This window comes from Carlito syrichta, unplaced genomic scaffold (assembly GCF_000164805.1).
Source record: "Carlito syrichta isolate Samal-C Ts95f unplaced genomic scaffold, Tarsius_syrichta-2.0.1 Scaffold169141, whole genome shotgun sequence".
Taxonomy (NCBI): Eukaryota; Metazoa; Chordata; class Mammalia; order Primates; family Tarsiidae; genus Carlito; species Carlito syrichta.
Genome location: NW_007113237.1, coordinates 14,346 through 27,665, shown reverse-complemented (window position 1 = coordinate 27,665; position 13,320 = coordinate 14,346). Strand labels below are relative to the sequence as shown.

The 13,320-nt window shown below is 49.6% G+C and overlaps 1 protein-coding gene across 1 annotated transcript in view; it reads left to right on the top strand.

The window, feature by feature from the left end:
* Positions 1 to 10,881, top strand: part of LOC103252630 (probable phospholipid-transporting ATPase IIB) — a 57,681-nt gene extending 46,800 nt beyond the window's left edge. Inside the window, exons 12-14 of the mRNA XM_008051221.1 lie at positions 6,019 to 6,076; positions 6,744 to 6,947; positions 10,350 to 10,881. Of these exons, the coding sequence (XP_008049412.1) occupies positions 6,019 to 6,076; positions 6,744 to 6,947; positions 10,350 to 10,486 (399 nt within the window). The 3' untranslated portion in view covers positions 10,487 to 10,881. The remainder of the gene's footprint in view (positions 1 to 6,018; positions 6,077 to 6,743; positions 6,948 to 10,349) is intronic.
* Positions 10,882 to 13,320: the final 2,439 nt, after the last annotated feature.

Here is a 13,320-nt window from a genome sequence, read left to right as displayed (position 1 = left end):
CAAAACCTGAAGGCAACCCAGTATCCTTCTGCCAGTAGATGGATAGGTATCTGTGTGGAGGTGGACGGCCCACAGGTAGACTACCATCCCAGTGGAGGTGGACAGCCCAGTTAAGGTGGATGGCCCAGTGAAAGTGGATGACCTGTGCGTAGACAGCCATTCCAGTAGAGGTGGATGGCCTAGTGAGGTAGACAGCCTGTGGGTCGGTGGTCAGGCATTGGCTTGTGCTCAACAGTAGGAAGCAGAACCACTGACTCACACAACGCTGACAGAGCTTACGTGCATTATGCACTTAACTGTGCAGAAGAAGCCAGACTGGAAAGTTTGAATGATTCCATCTCCTGATAGCTGGGCTGTGCAGAACCGTAGGGCAGAGGTCCATCTGTGGTTGTCAGAGGGTTAGGGTAATCCAGGGTGTAGCTGAGGCAGTGCTGGGCAAGGTGGTGTAGACACCTGGCCATTTTGTGGTCAGTGTGAGGTCTGGGGAGAGGAATGCGGGCTGTGGGAGGAGTAGGAGGGGTGGGAGGAGCAGACCTGTCCAGTGGCCTGGGGAGAAGCATGAACTGTGGGCCTTCTCTGAAGCCAAGGACAAGAAGAAGGCACACGCCTCCTCGGCTTAATTGGTTGTGTGTCTCACTGCAGGCAGTGCACATAGTTGGTGAGACCCAGGGTCTCCCTCTGACGTGGAACTCAGAGAGAATAGGCTGGTTTGTAGTTGCTGTTAGTTGGGGCTTATGAGTTTTGTGAGATAAAAATATGAACAGATGTGAGCATGGCTTAGTAAATACACACATGTCCTCGGTCAGTCCGCTGAGTAGCTAGATGCAGGGCCCCACAGCAGGGTACATAGGTGGAATCCAGACCTCCATCAGGAGACCCTGAGCCCTCTCCGCAGTGGAAACAGGCTCCTAGGAGAAGGGCTTGACTCCTGCTGCAGCAGGGATGATGCCAGATAAGCTTCTGGGAAGGTAGCAAGGGAGGACCTGCCCAACAGGAGCCAACAGTGATGAGGACGGCAGTGACGTAAGCTACCTGGCATGAGATCCACCTCATGGGAGCAGTAAATAGCAATGTTGGCACATTAGAACCAAAGCATACAATAAACGTCCCTAGGTCAGTAGTGGTATAGAGAGGAGACTTCCTTATTAAGGGATTCTGTTTATAAAGTAAAGGAACGAGGGGCAGAGGAGCCTGTCATCACTCCACAGCAGTGACTGCTATTGTGAGATTCCCAGGACACTCAACTTGGGACCAGACTGTGAAGACAGTCCAGCTGTGTGCCTTGTCTGCAAATGTCTTCCCAAGCTGCTTAATAATTACAAAGGGACAAAATACTCAGTCATGTAACAGTGGACGTCCACAGCTGGCATCTCAGGCAAGTGGTCACATAGTGATGCAACCAGTAAATGCCTCCAAACACAGGTCTCTACAAGGACACGCATCCCCCCTCCTGTCACTGGGACATGAGACAGACCTGAGTCAGGGCATTCTACCAAGTCACTGACCTGCAGTTTTGAAAAGCATTCTGGTCATTAAAGACAAGGGAAGACTGAGGCACCAGCCAGACGTCAGGAGCCTCTGGGCAGCATGGAGTCCTGTGTGGAGCACTGAACAGGAAAACTGGGGGCATCTGAACCGTGCACTCGGCACTGGGCCATGTCGTTTCTCAGGGTTGCTATTGTGGCTGTGCACTATCACCTGTGCAAGGCTGGTGCAGCTGGTGAGGGCTGGGGTCTGCTCTGGCAGCCCTTCTGCATGTCCAAAGTGACCCCAAACAAAATTGCTTACAAAGAAAAGCCAAGGTTGAGAAGACTTCTGAGTTGTGTCCTTTGCGGCCACAGGGTCGTCCTTCCTATGCAGTAAAATTTTAGACAGCACAATCTTCTCCTGGCCCCACCTGGATGCACTCAGCCTAGGAGCAGGATCTCCTGCGAGCTCACATCTGTCCATAGCCATGTTCAGCCCAGTCACATGTGCTCTGTCCAGCAATACGTCAAGCTCATTGTCTATTCTGAGAATTGCACTTAACAGCAAGATTGAGTTTATCCATTTAAGAATAAAGGGATGAGCCGGGCTCGATAGCTCAGCCTGTAATCCCGCGTCTTTGGGAGGCTGAAGTGAGTGGATTGCCTGAGCCCGCGGGTTCGAGACCCGCTGGGGCAGGCGAGACCTCATCTCTACAATAAAATCAAAAATTAGCCGGGTGTGGTAGCGCACGCCTGTAATTCCGGCTACTCGGAAGGCTGAGGTGGAAGGATCGCCGGAGCCCAGCAGGTCGAGGCTGCGGTGGCCGGGAGCAGCCACTGCACTCCAGTCTGGGTGACAGAGTGAGACTCCAACTCAAAAAAAAAAAAAAAGGATGAGACCTTCAAGAAATCCATAACCATAATTTCAAACCACTGATACGAGAATTAAGAGTGACCATAGAGGGAGGCTCAGGGAGCAGGAGAATTTGCTTCCTGGCCCATTTGCTGACTGACCCACCCCCTCATGCCAGTGTATTCCATCCTTCGAATTTTCTTCTGACCAAGTAAAACATGCTCTGTGGGCAGGAAGCCCAGTTCCTCCGCACTCTCCACTCCAGCCAGGCTGTCACAAGTTTCTTTCCTGAACACTGCTGTGCGCATCCACATACCTCTGTTCAGAAGAGTTGTTCTTGCATGTTTTCATTGCATTTTTTTCTCATCTTTTACTTGCCTATGTGGTCTTTCTACTCCAGACTCACCCAAAATGATTTTAATTGTGGGACTATGGCGAAGACAATTTTTTGTTGTTTTAGTAAGAAACACAAAAAGTAAGTTAAGGAGTAGGCTGGGATAATAAAACAATGAGAGAAGTGCTTCCAGACGCAAGGAGTGGGAGTCCTGGCAGTCCTGAGTGGCTGGCGTGAGCACCCATGGCAAGTGGCCCAGGTGCCATCAGATCCGCCCCACCACATGTACTCCACGTAGTCGTTGCAGTGTGGCATTTGGCTACTCACATGACCTCGGGGATTACTCTTTCCCTAAAATTTGTTTGATTTTATTCTTTACGCTTTTGGCTGATATATAACAGAACTGTACTTTCTGAAGTCTGTAGTTTTAATAGGTAAATATAACAGTAGCATTTATTGAACACACTATTTCTGGTATTGTGCATATCAAGCACGTTTCACATAATTCATGTGTACCACCTGTTATCACTTCTGTGTTGCAGAAGAGGAAACTGAGGCACACAGCTACGTAGTGACCCCAGGGACACTGGAAAGGCTTGTGGCAGGCAGCACTGCTGCAGAACAGGCTCTGGTCCTAAGCCTGTTCCTCAGGCCACATGCAGTTGTACAGAGATGGCAGTAATGAGTGCATGTGATAACCATCAGTCAGAATGACACATTCTTCCTCTCAAAACCAGCTGAAAAGGCCCAGGGCCCAGGAAAGGACACAAATAGTGTGAACCCATGACACAGAAGTAGCTTCTATAAAGAATATGTTTGTACCATCAAATATTGTGAGGTTTTATCTCAAAGCTAAAGTGTGGGAGTCAGTCATGAGCATCCAGGAGCAAGGTACATGTGTTAATCTAATTACTTATCTTACTGGTGGCTTTTGCAGCCATCCCACTGAGTATGTGGTTTGCTAATCTGCAGTCTGCTTGGACACAGGCACATTCACATGTGTGCAGGCCTGAGTGCTATTGGAACATGGCGCCTTTTGACATGCCTATATTCCTAGCAAGAGAAATGGCATAGACACCCCATGAGTCTCTTGACTTAAAGTTGAACACATTTCAGCAAGTCGAACTATAGAGTAAACTTCTTATTTCTTGTGTCAAAAAAGTTAAATTTATTTTTAAAGTTTTCAAATAAAATTACCCACATATGGCCAGGTGCCGTGGCTCATGCCTATAATCCCAGTACTTTGGGAGGCCAAGGTAAGAGGATTGCCTGAGCCCAGTCTGAGCAATTTGGTGAAACCTCATCTCTACAATAAATAAAAAAATTAGCTGGGCATGGTGGCACATGCCTGTATTTCCATCTACTTGGAAGGTTGATACTGGAGGATCACCTGAGCCCAGCAGGTCAAGGCTGCAGTGGCTGTGAGCATGCCACTGCACTCCAGCCTGGGCGACAGGGTGAGAACTCCAACTCAAAAAAAAAAAAAAAAAAAATTAGCCACATACTCTAATTCCAGATGAATTTTATGACCAAAGGCCAAACATCCACTATTATTCAAAAAAATGTACTTGGGAAATATGTACTTAGAGGATTTATTTACAACATGCAACTGTTGAAGTTAAAAGCTTTCTGCCTTTTTAAAATTAGTATTGCCTTTTAATAAGTTATGATATGTCTAAATCTTACTTTTCATACTTACATGTGGTAAGGACTTGGGCTTAGTCAGCATCTTCACACACTTGAAACTTGTCACCGAGAAAAATATTTAAATCCGTCCCCATAACTGTCTTTTATAATTAAACTGCACCTAGAATTATAATTCATAATCTGCCTTTAGCAAGACTCCATAGGAATATGGCCACAGCTCCTCTCTCAGCACACCTTCCTGCAATGCTGCATGTCTGTGTCTGAAAGGCATCAGCAGGCTCGAGGTAGATACGGATTCATACTCTAACTGCATGCCCACGTCTTCCCACATCCCTGCTGTCTCCTTGGAGCCTCTTTGAGTCTGCCCTTCTTTTGAGCCTCTTTAAATAGCCTCCTGACTCTGAGAGCTGCCCATCTGCACTCTGTCCAAGAGTCTCTTTCATGGGTGGGGAACCCCAAATCAAATACAGAATGTCAGGCTCTGATTGGTCCCACATCTCAGTGCTGCTACCTGCAGCATGAACTTGAGGAAGCCACCATGTATCACAAAATGGAAAAAATATCTACCCTGTGCAACTGAGATGCAACATCATATGAGAAAACACATGCAGACATACCAGCTAAAGAGTGATCTGGATAGACGGGGGTTGTCTCACCCAAGCTGTTCTCAGAGGTAGAGACAAGGCTCTGCGGGGCGGGGGGGGCTCACCCAGGCTGTCCTCACAGGCAGAGACGAGGCCCTGTGAGGGTGTCTCACCCGGGCCATCTTCACACGCAGAGGCCCTGTGGGGTCTCATCTGGGCTGTTCTCACAGGTAGAGACGAGGCCCTGTGGGGGTCTCACCAGGCTGTCCTCACAGAGATGAAGCCCCCCCCGGGGGGGGGGTAGTCTCACCCAGGCCATCCTCACAGGCAGTCACAAGGATCTGTAGGGGTCTTACCTGGGCTGTTCTCACAGTCACTGGTGACAGTCCTCCTGATGTGATCACCTTGGGGAAGCCTTTAGCACCTACAAGTAAGTGCAGTTGATCAGTGACTCAATCTCCCTTCTTGGACTGTAGGTACCTCAGGAATGTGGCTGGGCCATGAGCTTGTGGGCCTGAACCCTCCTACCTCAAGCTGTCCCTAACAACCTAAAGTTTACATAGTGAAGGTTGTTGCACAAGAACCCATTCCATCTATACAGAGTGTACTGACATGACAACTTTTCCAGGAAGGATTTAAAGGATGAGTTTTTACTTCAGTTGGGACAGGCCATCCTTACTGAAGAGATGTCACCTTTTGTATTTTTTGATCTGAAGAAACTAAAAAGTAAATATAGGAATATTTGTTCCCAAGAAATAAAGTGAAAGGAGAGATTATTTTTGTTGCCAAGAGACTCTTTATCCCCTAGTTCATTACAGTGTTTGTTTATATCCACCAACTCCTGGGTTACCTGGGTACCAGGGAGCCTACACCTGTGGCTTAACCATCACCGCAGATCACACCAGAGAGAGCGTCAGACCGCCACCTGAGATGCTTCCATAGACACTTGTGATACCACAGCTCCCACAGGTTGTGGCGTGAGAGGATCCCACACACATGGGTGGGCAGAGGCTGGGAGGGACGTGGTGAGACTCAGGGACTCACAGTCCCTCGGTCCCTAGGGAGGGACCCTGACCCTTACCATGAGTCAGGCATGTTCTGCTCCGCTAACAGCTCTTCCCCTGTTTACCCTAGGGGAGATCCTTGTCCTTTAAGACCTTCCTCATCTGGGTGTTAATCAGTATTTACCAAGGTAAGGCGGGCCCTGATTTTACTGAACTAAAGAAATGTTTGGGTCTTCTTTTAGCAATAGTGTTTTCACCTCCAGATTCAATTCCAACAGCTTAAAATTGCATCTGCAGTTTATTATTGCTTTCTATTTTATAAATTGATATTCCAGCAAAATGGATTGGTTTGTTTTGTTTTTCTACTAACACTTGTCACCTCAAAACTGACCTATTTTTAATTAAATTTCATTTTAATCTAGAAAAATTTTCACAGGCACTTATCACATTGTGTCCTGAACAACAGCTTTCTTTATAGTACAAAAGTGGGACTTTGAGAAATCTGGATTATGTAATGAGAAGTCATTAACCCTTTTTATTTAGTGTTCAGATCAATGGGAGATTGTTGAAAGTGTAATTAACAGATAGATCAGATACAGTGCTTGAGATGCACGATTATTTAATTGAAGTTGAGACCTGGCTTTCCCTCCAGATATCAAAAAGTTCGTAAGCCTCTACTTGACACTTCTAACTGGTCTAGCTAGTGCCACATCTTATTCCATCTGTGGTCCTGAGTTTGAATACCTGTGTGTCAGCATGTAGCCTGGGCCCAGGTGTCATCCCACTGCCTCACGCGCTCCCCTGACATTATCACATAACCTCCAGCCGATGTGCATAGGCCTTACTGTTTTCCAGGTGGCATCCTCATGTATGGGGCCCTGGTGCTGTTCGAGTCCGAGTTCGTGCACGTGGTGGCCATCTCCTTTACAGCACTGGTCCTCACTGAGCTGCTCATGGTGGCACTGACCGTGCGCACATGGCACTGGCTGATGGTGGTGGCCGAGTTTCTCAGCCTAGGCTGCTACGTGGCCTCGCTGGCTTTTCTCAATGAGTATTTTGGTAAGTTGCCCTGGAATTCTGTTTTGAATCCCTGTCTGGTAGTTTTTTAAAACTTTGTATGGTTACTGCGTAGTACACTGTCTTAAGGTACAGATCACAATCAAACCCGTATCAGAACATTTCACAACAGAAAAGCTTATTTTCATGGAAAGATCAAACTCCTTGCAATAATTTATAAGGTTAAGATTTTTACCATCTTGGCTTGTAAAAGATATTATAGTTGGGTGTATAGTTGAGTGTATTCCCAGGAATTCTTCCCACACAGGCTGTACTGCTTATCATTTGTCCATAACTGAAGCTGCCACATGATCTGAGGAGGAGCACCGTGGAGATGGGCCCAGCACTGAGCCACACGTTCTGTTGCTTCTTGCCCCTTGGACTCAGAGGCTCTGCTCTCCTCGCCTCTGCTCTCCTCGCCTCTGCTCTCCTCGCCTCTGCTCTCCTCGCCTCTGCTCTCCTCGCCTCTACTCAGGGGTCACTGTGTGCAGGGCTTATGACCACCTCACCAGCAACCCGACTGCAGCACTCCAGGCACCCTGGGAGCTCTGGGCCCAAGGTCTGTGCTCCATGCTCCTGAACGTGTGTCCTTCCCTGGGACTCCATTGCTGGGAGTATTTCTCACACATTTCCCAATCCAGCCCCACAGGTGTCCTTCAGGTGGCCTCCAGAAAGTGGTTCGGCCTCCCCAAACCTCCTTTTCCTAGAGTGGGGTGCTGCATGTGCCGTGTGCTGTGCCAGATTTGATTGAGCAGCCGCCCTCTTCCTCCCTCACAGCAGCCAGGTGGTTGTGGGCCCTCATGTGCCAGTCCTTCCCAGAGCCCCTGGCTCCTGGGAGTCGCCACACCTTTCATCACAGCTGCTCTCCCTGAAAGGAGTAAGCTTTGGAGATGAACCCAGTGTTGGTTTACTCTGAGTCAGTGTTCCCACCCCACACATGTCACAGAAGGTGGGGCTCTGACCTGCATTGTCACATCAGCTCATCCCTCTTCTTTCCTATATATTGGATGCATTTTCCAACCAGAGTTTGAGAATGCCAAAAACTGTGTCATCAGTCCTGTCCCTGTCATACCATAACTGACCAATGTGGCTAATGGAACATGTGACTCCCTCGAGGTTTTTGAGATCAGGGCAGAGAAAAGAGAAAGGACGTGCTCAGGTGAGACTGGCGGGAGGTCAGACCTGAGAATCTTGAGTGTTAAGTCTGATGTGGCTCAGTGCTGGGCCAGACCAGGATCTCCTGGTGCCCACGCAAAAGTGTGGAAACAGATAGTCACTGCATCCACACTGCATACGAAAAACATGATTCCAGAGTTGCTGGTCAGCACTGAGGCAATGTTCTCCCTGGCTGGGGGCAATTTCCCAGATGTCCAAACAGGGAGGCTGCGTCCCTGCCAGTCTCCACCCATGGCAGCCCAAGCATTGTCTTCATTGTCATGGCCAAGGCCCTGCCTGTTCCTGTCACCCCTTGTCATGATGGAGACGCTGTTGACTTGTAGGTCATTCACCTGCTGATCTGTACAAGGGATCTGAGTATAGAGCACTCTGTGGGTACCTGAAATGTGGCCTGCAGGAAGTAAACACAAACCACCACGCTAGCCTCTCATGAGACCACAAGGGTTCACTCCTGGAGAACCTAGAGGAAGGAAAAACATTAAAGCTCCTGCTAGTGAAGAAACACTCACAAAAAAAGTACCTGTGGCTCCTAAGAAATGGTTGTGTTCAAATTATAGTATCCTGCTACTTCTGTTTGAGAATGGCATTTAGAATTTACGTTCCCGTGTAGTTGTGAGTTCATGCACTTAAACATTTCGTGTTAATAGCGCGTCATCCCCATTTGACAACATGCACCGAACTCAGCACAGCCCTGCAATGGGAACCTCCTGCAAGTGTAGCACCTTAGTTGTGTGCTGTGGGAGCAAGTACAAAGTCAACTTTGTAAATGTAATCTGCAGAGACGAGCACAGGTTGTGGCTCAGGCAGGGCACACCCAACTCATTGTCTCCTCTATAGACTGGAGGGAACCCCTCTCCATTAGGGATGGCATGCAGATCAGCAGAGCCATGTTTATGTACATGTGAGAACTGCATGCAGGACTCCTGTACACCCAGATTGCACAGGCATTCTAGCAGTGTGCTCTGAGCTTCCCCTCAGATATCTCTAGATCTGGAGCCCAGGGGAGCATCTGGCGATATGCTTTTCAGTGACAGTAAGTTAATAACTGTATTTCAGTTATGTTTAAAAAGTCACATGGTAACAGGCAGCAACATGAAGGGGTTGAGACCACAGCTACAAATGCACCTCATGCTGCCATTTTTATTGCTTCTTAGTGAATTTCTTACTCATTAGCTAACCTCTTGGAATATCTTGACATCTCCTTTAATCTGTCCTTTATTTTCTTTATTCCTGTTTTGTTTTGGAACAGGTATAGGCAGAGTATCTTTTGGAGCTTTCTTAGGTAGGTGAAGTTACCATCTCTTTCAAACATACAGAAATTTAGCAAAACAATATTGATAAAAGAGCCTTAACTAATAGGAAGAAAATCCTCCTCACTCTCCCTGTTTCTCAGCAATTCTCTGACATGATAAGCTGCTGACTGTGGCCTTTCCCACCTGTGATGGGCTGAGTGCCGCTGGCCAGCCTCTTAAGTGTGTGGCTCCTGAGTGGACACATGGCCTTCAAACATGCCTGCCTTTTAAGTTTTCATGACTGGGCTCCTGGAGAACACTTTGGGGTTATAACCTGAAGGGCTTCCACTGTATGCAGACGTGGGCTCTAGACATGTCAGGTTCTCACAGGCCTCTCAAGATGAACATCCTTGGCCAGTCTCCACCAGCACACCTTTGTCATAGGGGGTCAGCAGGTTCATCTGTGGAGTGGCTCGGAGGGATCCCAGGCTGATGAGCATTGAAGAACAGACCAATGTGAGTGCTTGTGTTGTAGGAGGCACTGCCAGCTGACCTCTGTTGTCCACGGCCCCAGTAAAGCCAGCTCTGCCTTAAAAAAAAAAAAGTAGCCTAGCTCGTCCAGACAGGTCATGGAAGTTCCACTTTCTGGCATTCCCTCCCAGACAGCACTGTGAGCAGCACTACTGTGTGTCCTAGCCCTGCCGCAAGCACTGTCTACCCTCCAAGTGGCATCTGGGGATGTCAGGCATCTGCAGTCTCTCTCTGATACTTTGGTTTCCTCTATACTGTTAAAAGAAGAACTCATCACATGATACTCAGGTAAAACAGTCCTGCAGTCAGGACACCTACAGTGAGAGCTGGGCCTGCATCTTGTCGCAGGGACGCTGTGCAGCTGGCACCCAGAGACATTTGGGGTCTGCTGGGGTCTGAGGCTATGTGCCTGAGGGCCAAGCCTTCTGGGGTGGCTCCGATACCTTCCTCTGCTTCCCTCCAACAGATGTGGCCTTTATCACCACTGTGACCTTCCTGTGGAAAGTGTCAGCCATCACCGTGGTCAGCTGCCTCCCGCTCTACGTACTCAAGTACCTGCGGCGCAAGCTTTCCCCACCCAGCTACTGCAAGCTGGCCTCCTGAGGCCATGCGGCCACAGCCTTTCCAGAGAGTGCAGGGCACCCACCTGGCACCAAGGGAGGACTGCAAAAGGGGTCACTGTGTCGAGAGAGTCTGGTGGACAGACAAGGGGCACAGGCCTCTTCCTATCTGTGTGGGGGCTTCGCTCTGCTTTTCTGTTTCCCTTTTTATTGTTTGTCAGAATTTATTTCCATATTGAGGCAGCTCGACTTTCTATTGACACAAGCCCTAATGACCTCACCGTTACTGTAAAAGGTTTATCTGACCCCAGCATTCTAAGAATTGACACGAGAGCTTAATTTCTGCAGTTTCCTAACATCTGGATTCTTCCTTCGGTGTTATACACAGAAATTCCTTCCTATTTAAGTATAATAAAACCTAGGCGCTGTCAAGACCAACACCTGCACTTGCTGCTGTCTATCAGATGCCCACACCTGTCACAGTTGGCACAACCCAGCCCCACTGTGCGTCCTGTCTCCTGCTGAGGACGCACTCATTTTATGCCCACATCTCACTGGCCAGTGGAAGCCCACAAGCTCTTGAATTCTTATGTAAAGAGCTATTTTCTTCACACACTGAAGACATTCTGGACATCATTCCATTGCAGCTGTGAATGTAAACCATTCCCCAAGGCTTTGCTGTTAGTGCAGGAGTTCTCAAAGTTCTCATCCTTTTATATTTATAAACTCACACTCCAGCACCATTTCTGTATGTAGAGACCAGCTGTCCTGGAAACGCACACACTTAAGCTGTCACGCTTGCCTGTAACAGACTCTCCTGGTAGGCTTGGTTATAATACACACGACTAGGTGACATTAAGATGGAAGAGCCCTCTGTCTGTCTGCTGTGACGTGGTGTCTGCGAGTCAGATCCCTTGCTCCTGCTGAGCTGGGAGTTTGTAGGGCCAGGAGCCGGCTTTCTCTCCTGTGTGTTGTACCTGAGGTCGAATCCTGTGCATTGATGCAACCCGCAGCTGTGCCTGTCCTTGGAGGACACCTCGGCAGATCCTTGAGTAAATTGGTTGGTCCAGCACAGGCCTCTTGACTGAAAGGAGTGTCTGGTATTTTCTACAGCAGGAGCACAGTCCTCCCTGCACCCATGGTTTCTTGGCCTGATCCCCATCAGAGGGAGCATCCACCGAAGTCTCAGGGAAGGCCAGCTGTCAGAGTGGGCACCGTGGGCCTCATTGAGCTGAGGACCTGCCCGATGCCCCCATCCTGCTCTCCTGTCGCAACCACTTTTACAAGGAGCAAATGCTAGCACAGTAAGAGCAATAAAGCTTGTCTCCTCCTACCTGGTGGTCACGTCTTCCTAGCTGAGCGTCTCTGGCAGGTCCTTCAGGCCTGTGCCTTCTGAGTTCTAGGGCGCACTGGCCGGAGAGTGGTTGCTTATCCTTCCCACAAGGTGTCGCTGTTGCCTGTCAGTAGCTCTTGGAAACACTGGATCCTTTCAGAGGTTTCTTCTAAATATGCTGGATTCGTGGGTCCCAGAAGTCACCCGCTGGCTTGGTGGTTTGGGTTTCACGTATCTTTATCCCTTCCTAGGCAGCACAGTGTGCACAGGGGAGTGGGGACCATAGACTTTCCTGCAGATGAGTGGGGTCACCCTCAGCACCGGTGGCGAGCACCCTGTGGGTCTGGCAGTGGGCATGGTACTCTCCCCGAGAGGATGATTCGGGCTAGAGTAGACTGTGGGAAACCTTGGAAGGCAGCCCTTATCCTGCAGGGGACACCCCCGCACGGCTGGGAGAGGCCCGCAGCCCAACGCCCAGGTGGACATGGGGGAGGAGCTAGACTGCGTAGCCCACATAGCCCTGTAGTCTGTCGACTGAGGACAGCCCCGCCAGACAGCTGTGTGGACAAAATGAGTGCTGGTGGGACAGAAGCCCCTGCCGACGGCGGGTGCAGCATGGTGACTCAGCAGGTGTCTGAGATGAGGGGAGGACGGACAGAGAAGGGGCCCTAAGCGCTGCCTTCACTCCAGTGTGGTGCAGTGTCAAGTCGCTGCCTTGAAGACAGGGAGCAGGCTGGCCTTGATGCCTTATAGGTTCTGAAGTCGTGATGGCTCTAGTTATTTTGAGTTGACAGCAGCCCCAGAGGGACTTGGGAGGATGGCCTTGTCCTTTTTTTGCTGTTAGTGCCTAGCAGAGAGGCCACACCAAAGACATCCCAACAGGGTGGACCAGACAATTGACCTTTCCTCCCCCTTCTATGACAGTAATGGGCAGAACAAAGCATTTTCCCTAGGTGTCAGAGCCACTTGGAGATAGCCTGAAAGGACCACCTGTATGCCTGGTGCCCCGCAGTCAGGGCCCCACAGCTCCATTGGGGTCAGACTCCCAAGGGCCCCATGCAGCCTGACAAGCCCCTAATCCCTGCACAGTCCAGCCTTGGGGATTCCCAAAGGGGCGTAGCCTTGGACCCCCAGGCAGGGCTATGGCTGTTTTCTCCTTTGTGAAGACCTTCATCCTGGAGTCAGAGTCACTGGACCTCCAGGAATACTGCAGGACTCAGAGCTCTCCCAGCTGCCCGTGGGCAGGGCTGGAAGGGGTCCTGGAGGGGAGGTGTCCCAGGTCTCCCAATGGGCACACACTGTATTCAGGGGATACCTGTGATGGCCACCATGACCCGTACACACCCAGGAATTAGGGACTAAGCACACACCCTGACTTACCTGCTATCCTAATTCCACACCCACCAGTGTTCTTTTGCTCTGGCTGTGCTTGTGTTCGTGCCTCAGTCCACGTTGGCGCCACTGGGAATGAGTGTAGTTTCAGAAGGTTCCAGAAGGGGGAGCAAGAAGTCAAGAAATGGCGCCGGTGCAGCCAAGTTAGGCAG